At 42.8% G+C, this 15,431-nt stretch overlaps 1 protein-coding gene across 2 annotated transcripts in view; it reads right to left on the minus strand.

Moving 5' to 3' along the window:
* dnajc17 (DnaJ (Hsp40) homolog, subfamily C, member 17) overlaps window positions 1-15,431 on the minus strand; it is a 116,829-nt gene that overhangs the window by 51,172 nt on the left and 50,226 nt on the right. For both annotated transcript variants that reach the window (XM_069917227.1, XM_069917228.1), the window contains exon 8: window positions 14,567-14,713. In XM_069917227.1, coding sequence (XP_069773328.1) covers window positions 14,567-14,713 — 147 coding nt within the window. The remainder of the gene's footprint in view (window positions 1-14,566; window positions 14,714-15,431) is intronic.

Below are 15,431 nucleotides of genomic sequence, written 5' to 3' on the forward strand. Positions count from 1 at the left end.
ATAAGCAGCTGGGATGTTTGCCAGCATTTTGAACATGGCTTCAACTTGTTTAACAGTAGCACAAAGTTGGCCAGGCAGACAAAAAAAATCACTTGGGAATTTCCAATAATTAATCCAAGGCAATGAGATTGTACACATATTGTATTGCTAGCCAACCAAACCATATCAAAAAAGATGTGTAAAACCACCTTTGATGGTTTTATTTTATTGTATTTCAACATGCTACGGTGAATCAAGCATCAAATTCCAACAGAGCTCATTGCATGCTCTCTCCAGGCACTGTAGCACTGATTCTTGATTGGTTACTAAATGCAACAGTCGGGAAAATGGACAAAATGAGAGAAAGGTGGTGAAAATGTCAGAGCTCACCCATCAAACCTTAATGGAGCATCATCGCATGGCAGTTGGTGCTCACTGAAACCTGGGTGAAGGAGACTAATAATATAAACTGATCAATTAAAAATGTTTTTCTGTATTTTCCTAAATTGTCTGAGGTTTAAGGTTATACTCTGGACCAAATGCAGATGGCAATTCTCAAATACAATGACTACCATCCACAGTGCTTTTATCATGGCCATATTCCATCAGGCAAATACCCCTGCTGAACCACATTTTGACAAGAGGAAGCAGGGAGGTGGAAATGCTTTGAGAGGGAATTCCCAGAGTTCAGGCATTAAATCAAGGGCATAACCACCAAGAGTGGGATGATAAAATACAGAGGCCAGAAAGGTATATCTTGGATAGTTATTCAACTGGGCGAGATGACAAAGATAGGGAAGTGCAAGACCACGGAGGGATTTAAAATCAGAGTCCAAATTTCAAACATTATTGTACTTGTATCATCTTCCTCATATTGCTCACAATGATAGATCAACCACAGAAAACCATTGGCTGGAAAGACATGTCAGTAAATAATAACTCCTAGGTAGTTCACAATCATTATAAAAATTGATTGATGGTAAAGTGCCACAACATAGCTGTAAGCTCACTGAGAGGTTAGCATGACAGCAGTAAAACAACTCCAGTTTCTCTCTTACACTTCATAATGTAACCAGAAACTCCATGCGATATTACAGCCCTGTAATCACTTCCAGCTCTCAATTACCCTCTGAAGACTTCACAACAGCACATGGGAAATCCTAAATGTGCTTTGAGTAACATATGCGACAGGCTTGCTGAAGAGTTAAGTAACTCCAAATACAATCACACACTGAGAAAGGAACAAAGACAGGATTGGAAGTTTTCTCCTAGTGTCTCATATTTAGTTTGCAACATTGAAGTTATTTACTTAAAAAGCAACTCATTTTTAGATCCTGTACCTCAATTTCCAGAACACAGCAATTTCCCCTTGGCTAACTTTGAGAGACAGGCGATAATGACTTGGCAATGGCACCACCTCCATTATGAGCTTTCCTGTCCCTCTTGCAGGGGCATGGCATATCCTTCTCCTGGCACGTCCTTCCTTACTGCTAATCAGATTAGGGGAGGAAGGGGAAGCAATGAGATTCCTTCCGGGCATAAACATTAGTCTGCCAAAATCCAACACCATAAAATCAGACTGCAGGTTATCTTTGACCCTCAGCCAAACTTTCTATTATCTTTCCTCTCTGGCTGATCTTACATAATAATTTTGAAAATCATTTGGATTCATTTTCTTAATTCAAGGATCAGATAAATGAGGGAGATAAATGAAAGCTAAAAATAGTAAGGGAAATATTTCTGCAAAATGCCCCTGTGATTATTCAACATTGCGTGCAGATTTCTCTTTAACTTGTTCCTTCCAGCAATTCTCAACTTCCTTATTAAAAAAAGGCAAATGTTCATCAGCTCAGTTCAATTTTTAGCCTCAAGTTACCAAGGGCTTGGTCCAAGCCTCTGCCTGTGTCCAACCTGCACTTGAGCTTTCTGAGGACAATCTGCTGGAGAAACTCAGTGGGTTGAGTGGCATCAGTGGGAGAAAAAGAACCATCAATGTCTCAGGTTGGAACCCTTCATCACACTTTAGTTTAATTCTCTGATGTCAAACTGGTGATTTCTTGGAGATCTTGTCTTATGGACGAAACATGAAGAATCATGAAGAATGCTCGCCAGCAGGTATACTTTGTGAGGAATTTGAGATTTGATGACACTGAAGACTCTCGAAAACAAACAAATGTGCTGAGGAGAGCATTTTGGCTGGTTTCATCACTGCCTGGCATGGAGGTGCCAACACACAGGACAAGAAAAATCTCCAGTGGGTTGTTAATTCCACCTGCGACATTACAGGCACCAGACTTCACTCCATCGATGACATCTACAAGAGGCAATGTCTTAAAAAAGCAGCCTCTCTCCTCAAAGACCCCCACCACTCAGGCCATGCCCGCTTCACTCTGCTACCATTGGAGAAAAGGTACAGGCGCCTAAAGACGAGCACTCAGCGGCACAAGGACAGCTTCTTCCCTGATGCCATCAGTTTTCTGCCTTACTTTGCCTTTTTGTGCACTATCTTTTATTTATTTTGTAAGGTGGTTATAATATGATTGTTTACACTAAGATGCTGCTGCAAAACAATTAATTTCATGACTTGTTCATGACAATAATTTCTGATTCTGAATTTAAGATCAAATGTTTGCCTGAAGCTTCCCAAGAGCAGCAGCGATTTCTCCCAGAGTCATGGACAAAATTGCTTCCTTAACAAAATCACCAAGAACCAATTTACCTGCTGATTCCTACACTTGTAGAATCCTGCTGTGCGCAAAGTGGCTACTATTTTGCGCTACCCATCATATGATTGTACTCTGTGGATTTGTGCAGTGGCCGGGAGCTGTAGAATTTAAGTCCCAACTGAGTGTATGTCAACAAGAAATCAAACAATTAATATCAACAACTTAAGATTAAGATATTTTATATTACTGACCAATATCAGGTTTTATCCTCCTTCAGAAAACATCAAATTCACACAATGTTATTAAAAAGTATGATGATTAAATGGTTTGCATAGGTCAGCTGGATTCTTCAAACAAGACAAAGCTTTCACCCAGCTGGCTGCTGCCACACCGACTTCTCATGAAGGTTCACTTGGATTAAGATTTCCTAGCTGTGATGCTGCACTTTAAACTTATGTCTCAATGGTCCAGGACCAATGATACCAGTCCAATAACAACCACTGGGCCTCCATACCCTTATTTGAAAGCCGAATTATAATCATGTGGGTTCCGCGGTGTGGTGAAAGGTTGTGGAAATTGGATTCAAAAAAATTACTGCTGGCAATTGAAGTGGGAAGGAGAAGGATTCTTTGGCTTGGCTTCGCGGACGAAGATTTATGGAGGGGGAAGGAGAAGGATTACAGAGACTGAAAATCACATTATCAGGCTGTGGTTTGATGACTACAGCTTAGTGTTCAATGTCATCATCCCAGCAAAACTTTCCGTTAATGTCAAGTAATACATACAGTGCAATATCACGCAGAATTTGCTTTCGTCTGCCATAAGGCAGATTCATCATGGCAGAAATTGCCTGGTGCCTCTTGCAGTCAGAGAAAGAGAAGCAAAAGAGCAGCCCCAGAGTCACTGTGTCTGTGGATTTGACTCCAGCACTGCCACAGCCCCCATAGTCACAGAGTCCAGTCCAAACCATCAGCAGCCCAAGCTCCAGATCTGAACCTCTGACATGATCAAGAAGCCTTCAGTGCCCTTGGCACTCTCGTTCCCCTATCCCACCTCCCCTATCTGGTACCCCTTCAGCCAGTCTCTAGCTGTCCGCCACCTGGTGTGAATACCTCAACCACAGTCACCAGCAGCCTGCAACCTCCATGGGTTCCTCAAGTCATCGCCTGAGTATTCTTCAGCCACAGAATCCCTCACTGATCCGGCACCGTGGTCAGCGTCCTGGGGTCGTCTCTTATGCTTCTCCCTCTCAAACTGGGGGGGGGGGTGCGACTCCCCATTTTCCTGGTGCCCTGCGTCAGTCCTGTGCTTCCCTGGGGTCTGCAACCCCTTATAGCTGCTGCCGATCATAGCTTCCACTATCTTGGTTGCAGAGTTTTTAAAATAAAAACACCATTGACTCCATGAACAGACCACTTAAAGCCTGTGCAGAGCTGACGGCAGTTGGACTGGGTGGCTGGACCTGTGAGAGTGCTGCGTGTTCGCTCCCACCTCTCCTTAATTCCGCACCAGCAGCAGTGCTCCGGGGATCTGGAACTCTGTTCATCCTTCTGGATCCTTAACGTAATCAGCAGAACCCATTAGTGCAGATCAGCAACATCACCTCTTCAGGATGAACATCAACCAGGGCTGCGTGTTTAATCTCTTACTCTACTCTTGGTACACAACTACGTAGCCAGGTTCGGCTCCAACTTGATCTACAAATTTTCTGACAACACCACCGTTATTCATCAAATTACTGGAAGTGATGGGAAATGATGAGTCAGAATACAAAATGGAGATTGAGAATCTGGTTGGGCGGTGCCATAACAACAACCTTGCTTTCAGCATCACCAAGACTGAGGATTTTAGGAAGGAGAGGCTATGGGGCCACACATCTGCATTGATGGGACGGAGGTGGAAACAATTAGTACCTTCAAGTTCCTTTGAGCCCATATTTCAGAAGACATCTCAAAAATTCAGAACATCAAGGCAACTGTGAAGAAGACACACCTACACCTCTTCTTTCTAAGTCAGAGAAGATTTGGCCACTCACTGAATACTCCATCAACCTGTTATAGGTGCATCATGGAAAGAATACTATCTGGTTGCAATGACAGTCTGGCTTGATAATTTGATTGCCCAGTGTGACAGATTATAGATATGCTTTTGGGACATAAATTGGGCCAGGTTTTTTAGTGTAGGTCACATACAAACACTTCAAAACAGATCTCTTTTAAAATACTGGAGCTCTGCTTAAGTGAGACAGGCTGGCTCTGAATGGCTTTGCAAAAGCTGTGAAGAGTGCCCAAGGGACTTCACTAATGAATTGTTATTTTGAAAAGCAACAGATGAAAGAACTCAGAGGAGTATGTTCAGAGCCGCAGGCTTTCTGGGAGTGCTGCTTGCTGTTTCAAGAGGTCATGTGGTTTTTGTAAGCAGAGAGGGAGTCAAACAAGCTTTTCTCTGAGTTAGAGAGAGAGAGAGAAAGAGAGAGAGAGAGAGAGATCAGTTCTGGGTTTGGGAAGCTTGTGGAAAAACCCCATTTAGAAGACTGGTTGTGAGTGCTTAGTTCAGCCTGGTCAAAGCCCTTGTGGTTCGTACAAGAGGAGAGGATTGGCTGCCTAATGTTTCACTTGAAATAAGAGAAACAAAAAGAAATCTGTGGTGACCTGAAAGAAAGAGATTATTATCTGGAAAACCCTGATGGAGCAATTTTAGCAAGACACTTAAGTGGCTGATTAAAAGGGATCGGTTTATATCCAGGAACAACAAATCTCTCTCTGAAAACTGACAAAAACTTTGCTGAATGGTAATCACTGACCTTTCAAGTACCAAAGCCTGGTGAACTTCATAAATGTTAAATTCTGTGCACAGTATAAGAATTGCCTGCAACCAGTGAACTTGGAGGAATGAAAAATGAAATTGGACTGTGAACCAAAGAACTTTCCTGAACTTACACACACATTACATACATGTGCGCTTAGAATTAGAAGGGGGTTAAGTTAGGTTAGTTAAGTTAATAGTGATAAGTTACAGTTTGATTCTATTTTCATGTTTAAAGATAATTAAAAGCATCTTTTGTTAAGATATTCTTGGTGAATATCTATTGCTGCTGGGGTTTGAGGTCCTCTGGGCTCGTAACACCAAGAACACAAAAGGTTGCAGATGGTAGCAAACATAGCCAGACCCATCATGATTCGACTTCCCATCCATTCAAAAAGTCCATGTGAGAAGCTAAATCTATTTTTGACATCCCAAATGAGATGATATCACTTCAAAGTACGTCCATATCAATGTGAACTGGCATTTCAATAGCTTGAACATTGGCATCTCTAATGATGCAGCACTCCTGTACTTCAACTACTAATGGTACAGATAACATCCTAGATGTGGTTTTAACATGAGAAATGGTTAATATGTGGACTCCATCATCCCATTATTTCCTGGCCTGTATTCTTCACCTGCAGAATTATAACTGATTAATACAAAGCATAGGCCATTAACTAGTCTTGTATATTTATCTAGAGAACATGCATGTGTTCCGGATATATTCTTGCACACCTTGACAATGATTGGGCCTGTTGACCCATCCTGAACCCAGAAATGCTGAAACCAATGGTTTAAACTCTTGTTGACATCATCACATTTCACATTAAATAGAGATAGAACACCCACTGTGGCAGTTTAGTTGGAAAGGAGCAAGCAACATTCAGAGAGCAGCTGCAAAGTCCAATGAAAGCAGTACTGTTATTTGCCCCAGTTCAGGAAGCATTTGTCAAAATCAAAGGGATGCTGGACAGATAACAATATCCTGCACAGAGGACACTAGAGAAAGAAAAACACACCAAGATCTGAATTTCCAGTTCCCACTGTGCAATTCCTATATTCCCATAACTAAATGACTTAAAAAATAATAACCAAAAAAAGAAAAATCAATATTTATTCTTCGTCTGATTTATTTGTTGTTTTTTTTTAAAAATGTATTAACGCAACTCACAAGGGATCAATTCTATCACAATCTGCCAACTCAGTTCAAGTTTTTGTTGCTTCCTGTTCAGTTCTGGTTCCTTTGGAATTTCCCATTCATTTGTCCAACATTCATCTCTCCTTCATTAACTTTACAATGTCGGTGTGTGAAATGTTAAAGAGCTCTCTCAGCAACATCTTTCAAAGAACCTCAACCAGTTAAGTTGCTCATCTGTGCGTGCCTTTCACCAGTCCCAACTCCAAGGGGGATAGGTCCAGTTCCATGGGAAATGGTAGTTGTTCTGCCTTTACTTCGACCATGCACTTTATGTGTAATTCAGCCCTTGAGTGTCCACTCAAATAGGATTCATCAGTAATCTACATAACCTCTATTCCTGACCAACTAGGTAGTAAAGGTCATGCACAAGCAAAACCAGAAAATGTACTCTTTGCCAAAAGGAGGCAAAGTCAACTGCAGCACCTCCAGAGCTGCAAGGAATGGCGATGATGATATTCAATAATCTATTTATCACAATGAACAGAGTACAGCAAAATCCCTGTTGTCCAGAATTCAAGCAATCAGCAACCTCAAGCAACTGGGAAAAAACACCAGAATAAATAAATAAATACATTTAAATAAATAAAAAATTAAATAGAAGTTTAAAATTGTGAAAGTAAATGTTTTCTGAAGTAACATTTGGTGAAGATGGGAGCAAACATTCAGCCAGCAGAGTGCTTTGCTCTTAGCAGCTGTATGAATAAAGTTGTGTTCGAATAAAATGGCGTCGCCCAGGATGAAGAGCCAGTCGAAGCCACTCCTCATTGGTTGCTTGTTTAGTAAGAGGCTTGGTAAGAGGATTGTTCTCTGCATAGTCTTTATCTTTATTAATAATGTTTTATCTGTAAACTTAGGAGGGGGGTTAATTATCTACAATGTTATCATTTATCTTTTGGTGGCTCCGTGGAGATGCAGCGAGGGTTAAATGTGATACATTTAAAAGACTGAAAATAAAATAAAATTCATGCAAGTGAAATTTGTCTAGTGTAAGTACAGTCTAGTATTTTTGTCTTTTAAACTGTTTCTTATTAATGCTGGTGTATTAGTTAGGCATTGTAAGAGTGAGTCTCAAGCAACTGGAAAATTTGCATAAGCAGCATCTACCAGTCCCCGAAGGTGCCGGATAGCAGGGATTTTTTACTATTATCATCATTTTTTTATGGCTCAAGTTGCATACCAAGCCTGTATCTACAAGACTATTGTGGGCTCTTTTATGAGATACTCAAAATTTATTGATTGCATTTGTTCAGTAATCGTTAGCACTTCAAAAACAAAATAAATTCCACAGCAAAGGTGCTGTAAAGAACTTAAGACAGTGTATCGGAAGTGGCATGTTTGATTGGGTTGTAGCCGACTTCTACAAAGAAACACACACACTTGCAGTGTAGGAGGTTAAGCTCTGAGATTTATTGAGGCTGGAAAAGCTCTTTTTATACAGTTGGAGTTCCTGCTGTTTGATTGATTGGCTGACATCAGCCGCATGAATAACAATAGCAGACAGGAACATTCTTGCATGTGAATACCCTTCTTCCCCAGCCTATTAGCTGGGCAGTTTGGCCAGTGCCATTTTAGGGCTGCTGGTCTTGTACTGCTCTAGCTTTCAACTGCACCGATTTGCTGTGTTAAGGGATGTATTACAGGGTGTTATGCTGCTGTTTACTACCGCACGTGCTGCGTGATGTGCCGGCTCGATCTCTGCGGTGGCGGACCGCCACAGGGTAACCTATCTAGCTTTACTGCTGGCACTTGAAACAAAATCTCAGCTGGTTCTGAAATTCTCCTCATCATTTGGGCTACAAACTATTTCAATTTGGTGTTGAGGATTGCTAGCAAGGGATCTTAGTAAGAATACTTCAGAGGTTACTTCCATCTTAACTATAAGTGGCAAAGGAGGGGAGGGGGAAAGAAAGAAAGAAAGAAAGAAAGAGGAGGCATTTCTCTCGAAGATAAAGAACTGATACAAATGCACTCAATTTTAAGTCCTCATCATAAGTTACTGGTGGTCTCCACACTTCCTTTTGGTCCTCACGTTCCCTTATGCAAAAGTAAAGACTGCGCTTTTACATTTGCTTTGATGAAAGACAGAGCAGATATTATGTCACTGTGTGAACTACAGATGCAGCTAAGGCAAAGCTTTAACTTCACAGGACCATGGATCCTTGCCAGATTTTTTTTCTCTCCATCAATATGACAAATAGAGCAAAATTTATTTCTTGAAACAAAAATAAGCAAATGCAGGAGGGAATACAAGTTTCTTCATACCAGGATCAAGGAAAACAATTTTTGATCCAGGATACCACTGAAAAGGAAGATATACATCATGCACTGATTACTGCTGCCAGGATTTAACTGCATTGAATTATTTATCGTTGAGATACTGCAAAAACATTAATTTTGTGTGGTATCCAGGCAAGTCAACACATATATACTACAATCAGTAGTGCAAAAATAAAAAATTGAGTCACATAAAAAAAGTGAAGAATATGGTGTTAAAGAGGAAACAGTACATTTTAAATCATGCAGGATATCATCTTCTATGAATGGATGGCCATTCAAGAGTTTGATAACAGCAGGAAAGAGGATATTTTTGACTCCCTCTGTTTGGGCTGGGTTCTTTATTGGAGTCAATGGAGGATTTTGTAATGAAGTCTAGACTAAGATTATGGCGCTTTTTATACTGAACTGCAACTTGGTACTGCTCTAATCTGTGAGTGATTCATTCTTTAAAAATCAATGACTGAGATTTTTTTGTGCTAGCTGTAATTGCCAATCAACTTCCGACTTTAAAACAACAACAAAAATATGAGTGCATCTCTGCATCCACACTCTGGCATGGGAATTATTTAAAAGTGCCTGGTGCTGCTAATGGTTGCTGCACTTTTCCCCATCTGCATGTAGAATTATAATTGGAAGCATTCAGTGGCTTTGTCTGTATCACCTTGTCAGAAATGCCAAGAGTTTCCAAGATTAAGAACAAATCAAACCCAATGGTTCAATTCCTGACTGCAACACTTCACATGGCACTTAGAATTTGATCTCTGCTGAGAGGACTGGAGACTTCAGCAAGTGATTTGTGGCAGTCAGATCAATGCAAGCAGTTACAACTAACATTAAATGATAAATATTGCAATAAAATCTCAGTTAATCATAGAAGGATCCTTAATCTGGACAGACTAAATAATTATAGTCTTGATTCTATGATATAGCAGGATTCGGATTTAAGAATAGAGTTACTGTGGCGGTATGCCATTAGGCAGGCGAACCGACCCCGCTTGTCACGCACGCGGTGGGGCAGACGGCCAAAATGGTGCAGTCGGGGGTTTCCTCCCGACCTCGGCACCGGGCTCAGAAGCCCATGCTTGGGGACCCACGTGATGTCCCGGTGACGTCGGGACCCCCCAGCGCAGTTCTCAGCCAGGTCCGGGCAGCCTGCAATAAATCAGTTTTTGCTCACTGAACTCAACCCGTCTGATTGTGCGATCCTTCAGTTAGAAGTGTAGCCGCCTCTACAATTGATGACCCCGACAGGTTCAAAAGTCTTTGAACCCAACATGAACGACCCTTCGATCAATGCTATAGGCATCGAGCTTTCTGACTTCTGGGTTCAGGAGCCGAGACCTGGTTCAGCCTCCACCAGATTTCATCGGTTTCGACCAAGTTTTACCATGTGGTCGCCGCCCTGGACCAGGCCACCCCCAAACGAGTGCTACACCTCGTTCAGCACCCACCTGCGGAAGATAAGTATGGGACCATCAAGCGGGTGCTCACCGACTCCCTTGGCCTCTCCAGGTGCCAGCGTGCAGCTCGGATGCTGCGCCTCGATGCCTTGGGGGACAGAACTCCAGTCGAGTTGATGGACGAGATGCTCACACTCATGGGCGATCAGACCAACTGCCCACTCTTCGAGCACATCTTCCTCGACCAACTGCCTGAAGACATCTGGCCATTACTGTCCCAGGAGAGCTTCGTCGACCCTAGGAAGGTCGCTCAAAAGACTCAGAAGCTATGGCTCGAATGATTCCTGGAGGGCTCAGCAGTCCAGCAGGTTACAAGTCGCAGGCATGACCACGCCAAGCCTTCCTCTAGCACTGCGGTGGAACACCCGGCCCCTGCAGGGGCCTCAAAGAGCATAGCCAGAAGCAAGTCATCCACTTCAGGCCTCTGCTTCTTCCACCAGCGCTGGGGTCCAAGGCTCGGAAGTGTCATCAGCCCTGCTCGTTCCAGGGAAACGAGCAGGCCGTCCACTGTTAATGGCTGCGGCAGCTGGCCAAGAACTCAGCCTTCTCTACCTGGGGGATTCAGTCAGCGGCCGACACTTCCTCGTCAACACTGGGGCCCAGATCAGCGTCATCCCGGCCATAGCCATCGAGTCCTGGAACCGGCCTTAAGGACCTCCCCTCCGTGCAGCCAATTCAAACGTATGGAGACAAGACCGTCCACTTCCAGATCGGCCAGCGGAAGTTCTCGTGGAGGTTCACCATTTCGTCCCTTCCAACTGCCATCCAAGGTGTCGACTTTCTCCTCGCCCATGGACTCCTGGTCAACATTCGAGGTAGGCGACTGGTAGATGCCCGTATCTTCCAATCCATTCGCCTCAACGCCTCTTGCACAGAGCAGCCGCAGATGGCCACGGTCAGCACGCCAAGAACGAGTTTCAGCGTATTCTGGATGAGTTCCCGTCCCTCCTCAAGCCTCAGTTCTCTGCCAACTCACCATGCCACGGGGTGTTTCATTACATCCCCATCCAAGGCCTGTTGGTCCATGCCAAGGCACGCCGTCTCCTGCCAGATAAGCTCCAGCTAGCGAAGGAAGAGTTCTCACATCTGCAGGAGCTGGGGATCATTCGACGCTCTGATAGTCCTTGGGCCTCACCACTCCAACTGGTCCCGAAAGCCTCCGGTGGCTGGCGCCCCTGCGGAGATTATCGACGGCTTAACAACGTGACAGTATCTGACCGTTACCCCATCCTTCACATCCAGGAATTTATGGCCAACCTGCTTGGCAAGAGGGTATTCTCCAAGGTTGACCTGGTGCGGAGGTATCACCAAATCCCGGTGCACCCCGAGGACATACCCAAAACGGCCATCATCACCCCCTTCGGCTTGTTCGAATTCCTATGCATGCTGTTCGGGCTCAAGAATGCCGCCCAGACCTTCCAGCACCTTATGGACACAGTGGGCAGGGATTTAAATTTCATATTCATTTACCTGGACGACATCCTTGTCACCAGCAGAGACCGGGCACAACACGTCTCACCTGCACACCCTCTTCTCCTGACTGGCCGACTTCGGCCTAACGATCAATCCGGCCAAGTGCCAGTTCGGGAAAGAATCCATGCAGTTCCTGGGCCATACCATCACAGCCGAAAGAGCCATACCTGCCGCTACGAAGGTTGCTGCAATCAGGGAGTTCCCACACCCGGACAACTTCAAGGGGTTACAGTTCGCGGGTATGGTCAATTTCTATAACCGCTTCATTCCAGGCACTGTGCGCATCATGCAGCCGCTCTTCGTCCTCATCATGGCCAAAGACAAGACACTTGCCTGGAATCCAGAGGCCAGCAGGCCATTCAAAGCCACGAAAGATGCCCTCATGAAGGCTACCCTGCTCGCCCACCCACGCACCGACCTGCATATGGCGCTCTCCATCGATGCCTCTGCCACAGCCATCGGCGCCATCCTGGAGCAGCAGGTGAACAGACAGTGGAAACTACTGACATTCTTTAGCTGACGTCTTTGCCCGCCAGAGCGCAAGTATAGCGCTTTCGATCGTGAGTTGCTGGGCATGTACCTAGCAGTGAGTCATTTCCGTTATTTCTTGGAGGGAAGGCCTTTCACCATTTTTACCGACCACAAACCCCTCACTCAGGCGCTCGCTATGGCAAGAGATCCCTGGTCGGCCCGCCAAGAGCGTCACCTCTGCTTCGTGTTGGAGTTCACCACCGACATTCGGCACAAGGCAGGGAAAAACAACGTGGTCATCGACGCACTCTCATGACCGGCCATTTGCGCGCTGACACCCAGCCTCGACTTTGACCAGCTCACCCGGGACCAGAAGCACAGGAATGGGCCATTCTGCCCAATTTACACCCAATTAACCTACACACCCAGTACATTTTGAACGGTGGGAGGAGGAAATAGGTCCAGCAGGTAGGTTCATAATCATGCACTGTCAAATATTTTCTGAGTTATGGACTCTTTTAAATATATATGTTCCTAATGCTGATGATGAGAAGTTTAATCAGGAAACCTTCCTTAATTTGGCAAATGCACATGAGAATGTGTTAATAGGAGGCAATTTCAATTTTTGTCTAGCTCCACTATTAGATAAGTTTACGAGAGAAATATTAAGTAAAGCAGCTAAGACAACTTTGATATTAATGAAAGATTTGAATTTAATAGATATCTGGAGGATGGAACACCCTATAGAAAAAGATTATTGCTTTTATTCAAGCAGGCATGGCTCATATTTTAGAATAGATTTTTTCCTACTTTCAGCACAGTGTACAAAGCAAGAACTTTGTCCCATCATTTATCCCTGTTAATGCAGAGTGAAATGCCTGATAAAGAGAAATTGGTTTATAGATGGAGTTCAAATACTTCGCTTTTGAAAAGGTCAACTTTTGTGATTTTGTAAGAGCACAAATTCAATTATTTTGTGATGTAAATTTGAATTCAGTAAATGATTTGGGATGTATTGAAAGCTGGTGCTGTAAAGGTGTTGTGCTAACTGCTACGACAACTGTGTGCTGCACTCATTTGTAGAATTTGTTAATTAACAGCCTGCAGGAATAATTTTCCACCCTTTTATTAACAATTTATTATTTCTCTGTTGAGAAGATTATTCTACATATTTAAAAAAAACAAAGTAAATTTCTCTTGGATATAATGGGATCTGCATCATGGCTGATAAAGCTACTAATTAATGTGTTTTACTGTTCAAAAGTTCTCATTTTGTCAGCATGTTACGTAAACAGGATAAGAGGAAGCAAATTTGATGGTGCCCAGTATCTTTAATAAATTAAGAACACTATGTTATATTCAATTACACTTGGGTATCTTTTAGAGACTATGAAACCTCACTGCTGTAAACTAATAACCAGATGATCTCACAGAAGAGATTACTGCAGCCTCATTCAACTCCTCTAGTATGCACATACATTTATATACATTCAATAGTAGAAAGGCACAGTTTGTATCCTGCTCTACAAAGATGGACAGAATTTCTAGCTTTAACATCTTACCCAGCTTGTCAGTTATAGTTATCCTGAAGTGAACCAGTAAACAGCTGACTCATTGGTGTAAAATAACCCTAAAGGGGGTTTGCTGGGTTGTTTGTAGATAATTTTAAAAAGGATCATGACTAAAATGACCAAGGGTTCCATTTTCACACAATTTTAGCAATCCAAGTCACATGTTTATGGCCAAGATAAAACTTTATTTGTGTTTCAAAGGCATTTTAGAACATCAAAGCTTTCTACAAAGAGAAAAAAATAATTCTTCTCAACTCTAGTAATAATGCATTGCTGAGGGGTGTAGTTCGCACTTGCCCATCTCCCTTAAGTATCAGATCTAAAGTTAAATCCAATGCCTGTGCCAATTTTCTCACAGGAGTGATTGGGTAGGATTTAGGACCAGACATTGTAGTTGATTTTCCCCTGCCTGCATCACAGATACAAGTTATAAAAGGACCAAGTGTCAAAATAATTGATATCGATTAATTGACTACAAAGGACACTTAAATCTAATCTGCAGTATAATCATTAGGGCATCCAGTAGTCTGATCTCCACCATTTAGAGAAACATTCTTGCTTTATTGTCGGACATAAGAAGTACTAGTGGGAAATATTTGCCTGACATCACAGCTGAACCAGGGTGTTACAACGACACCCACAGATTATTCAATGCTATCCTACCTGTAAAAGACGCTGCGCACTTGTCTCTACAGAAGATGACGAGATGTTTGCAGAATTGTTTGTGGTGTTTATAGGAGGTTGTCCTTCCAGCCAAGAAATCTTCAAGGGGTTACTTATTAAACCAGTTTCATTCTTGAAAGCCAGCTCCTGCTCAAAATGAAGAGTAAACCATTTAGTACTGACAACTTTTGAGCCAATACCTAGTTTTCTCTCAAACTTTAAAAAAGATACCACACTATATTCTTCAATCTCTAATTCTCACTTTATATCACAAATTAACTGAGTTCAGAATGTGCAAGTGAAGCATTGTCAGATCTTCAGTGTTGCATCTCTCTCTTCCCCAGAAAGGGGGTCATCTTACACATAATTAACTATTCAAAATGGCTGTTACTACAAGCCAGATGGATACCTTGCCTGCCAAAATGACACACCTCGTGGTTATTTTGTAATCACTGTAATGAATGTATTCATTCATTTTACAAGAAGACAGCTATATTTAAAATATATTATTGTCCTGTTACATGATAATAACAATGAGGGCATTGGCCTATCTCTCTGCTTACTAAATATGTCATTCAGTGAATATTAACCATGATTTCTTACACAATCAAGTGGGCTGCTGGCACAGTATATATTTATATATGATAAATCTTCTTTGGCTTGGCTTCGCGGACGAAGATTTATGGAGGGGTATGTCCACGTCTGCTGCAGGCTTGTTGGTGACTGACAAGTCTGATGACAGACAAGAGACACTAATTATGTAACACAGCAAAGGGTGCCCAAACAGTAGCCAGAACACAGAAAATGGGCAGTTTAACCTCTTAAGCTCAGAAAATGTTGTCTCACATTTGTTTTTACATCTTGT

This window comes from Narcine bancroftii, chromosome 2 (genome assembly GCF_036971445.1).
Source record: "Narcine bancroftii isolate sNarBan1 chromosome 2, sNarBan1.hap1, whole genome shotgun sequence".
NCBI classification, from domain to species: domain Eukaryota; kingdom Metazoa; phylum Chordata; class Chondrichthyes; order Torpediniformes; family Narcinidae; genus Narcine; species Narcine bancroftii.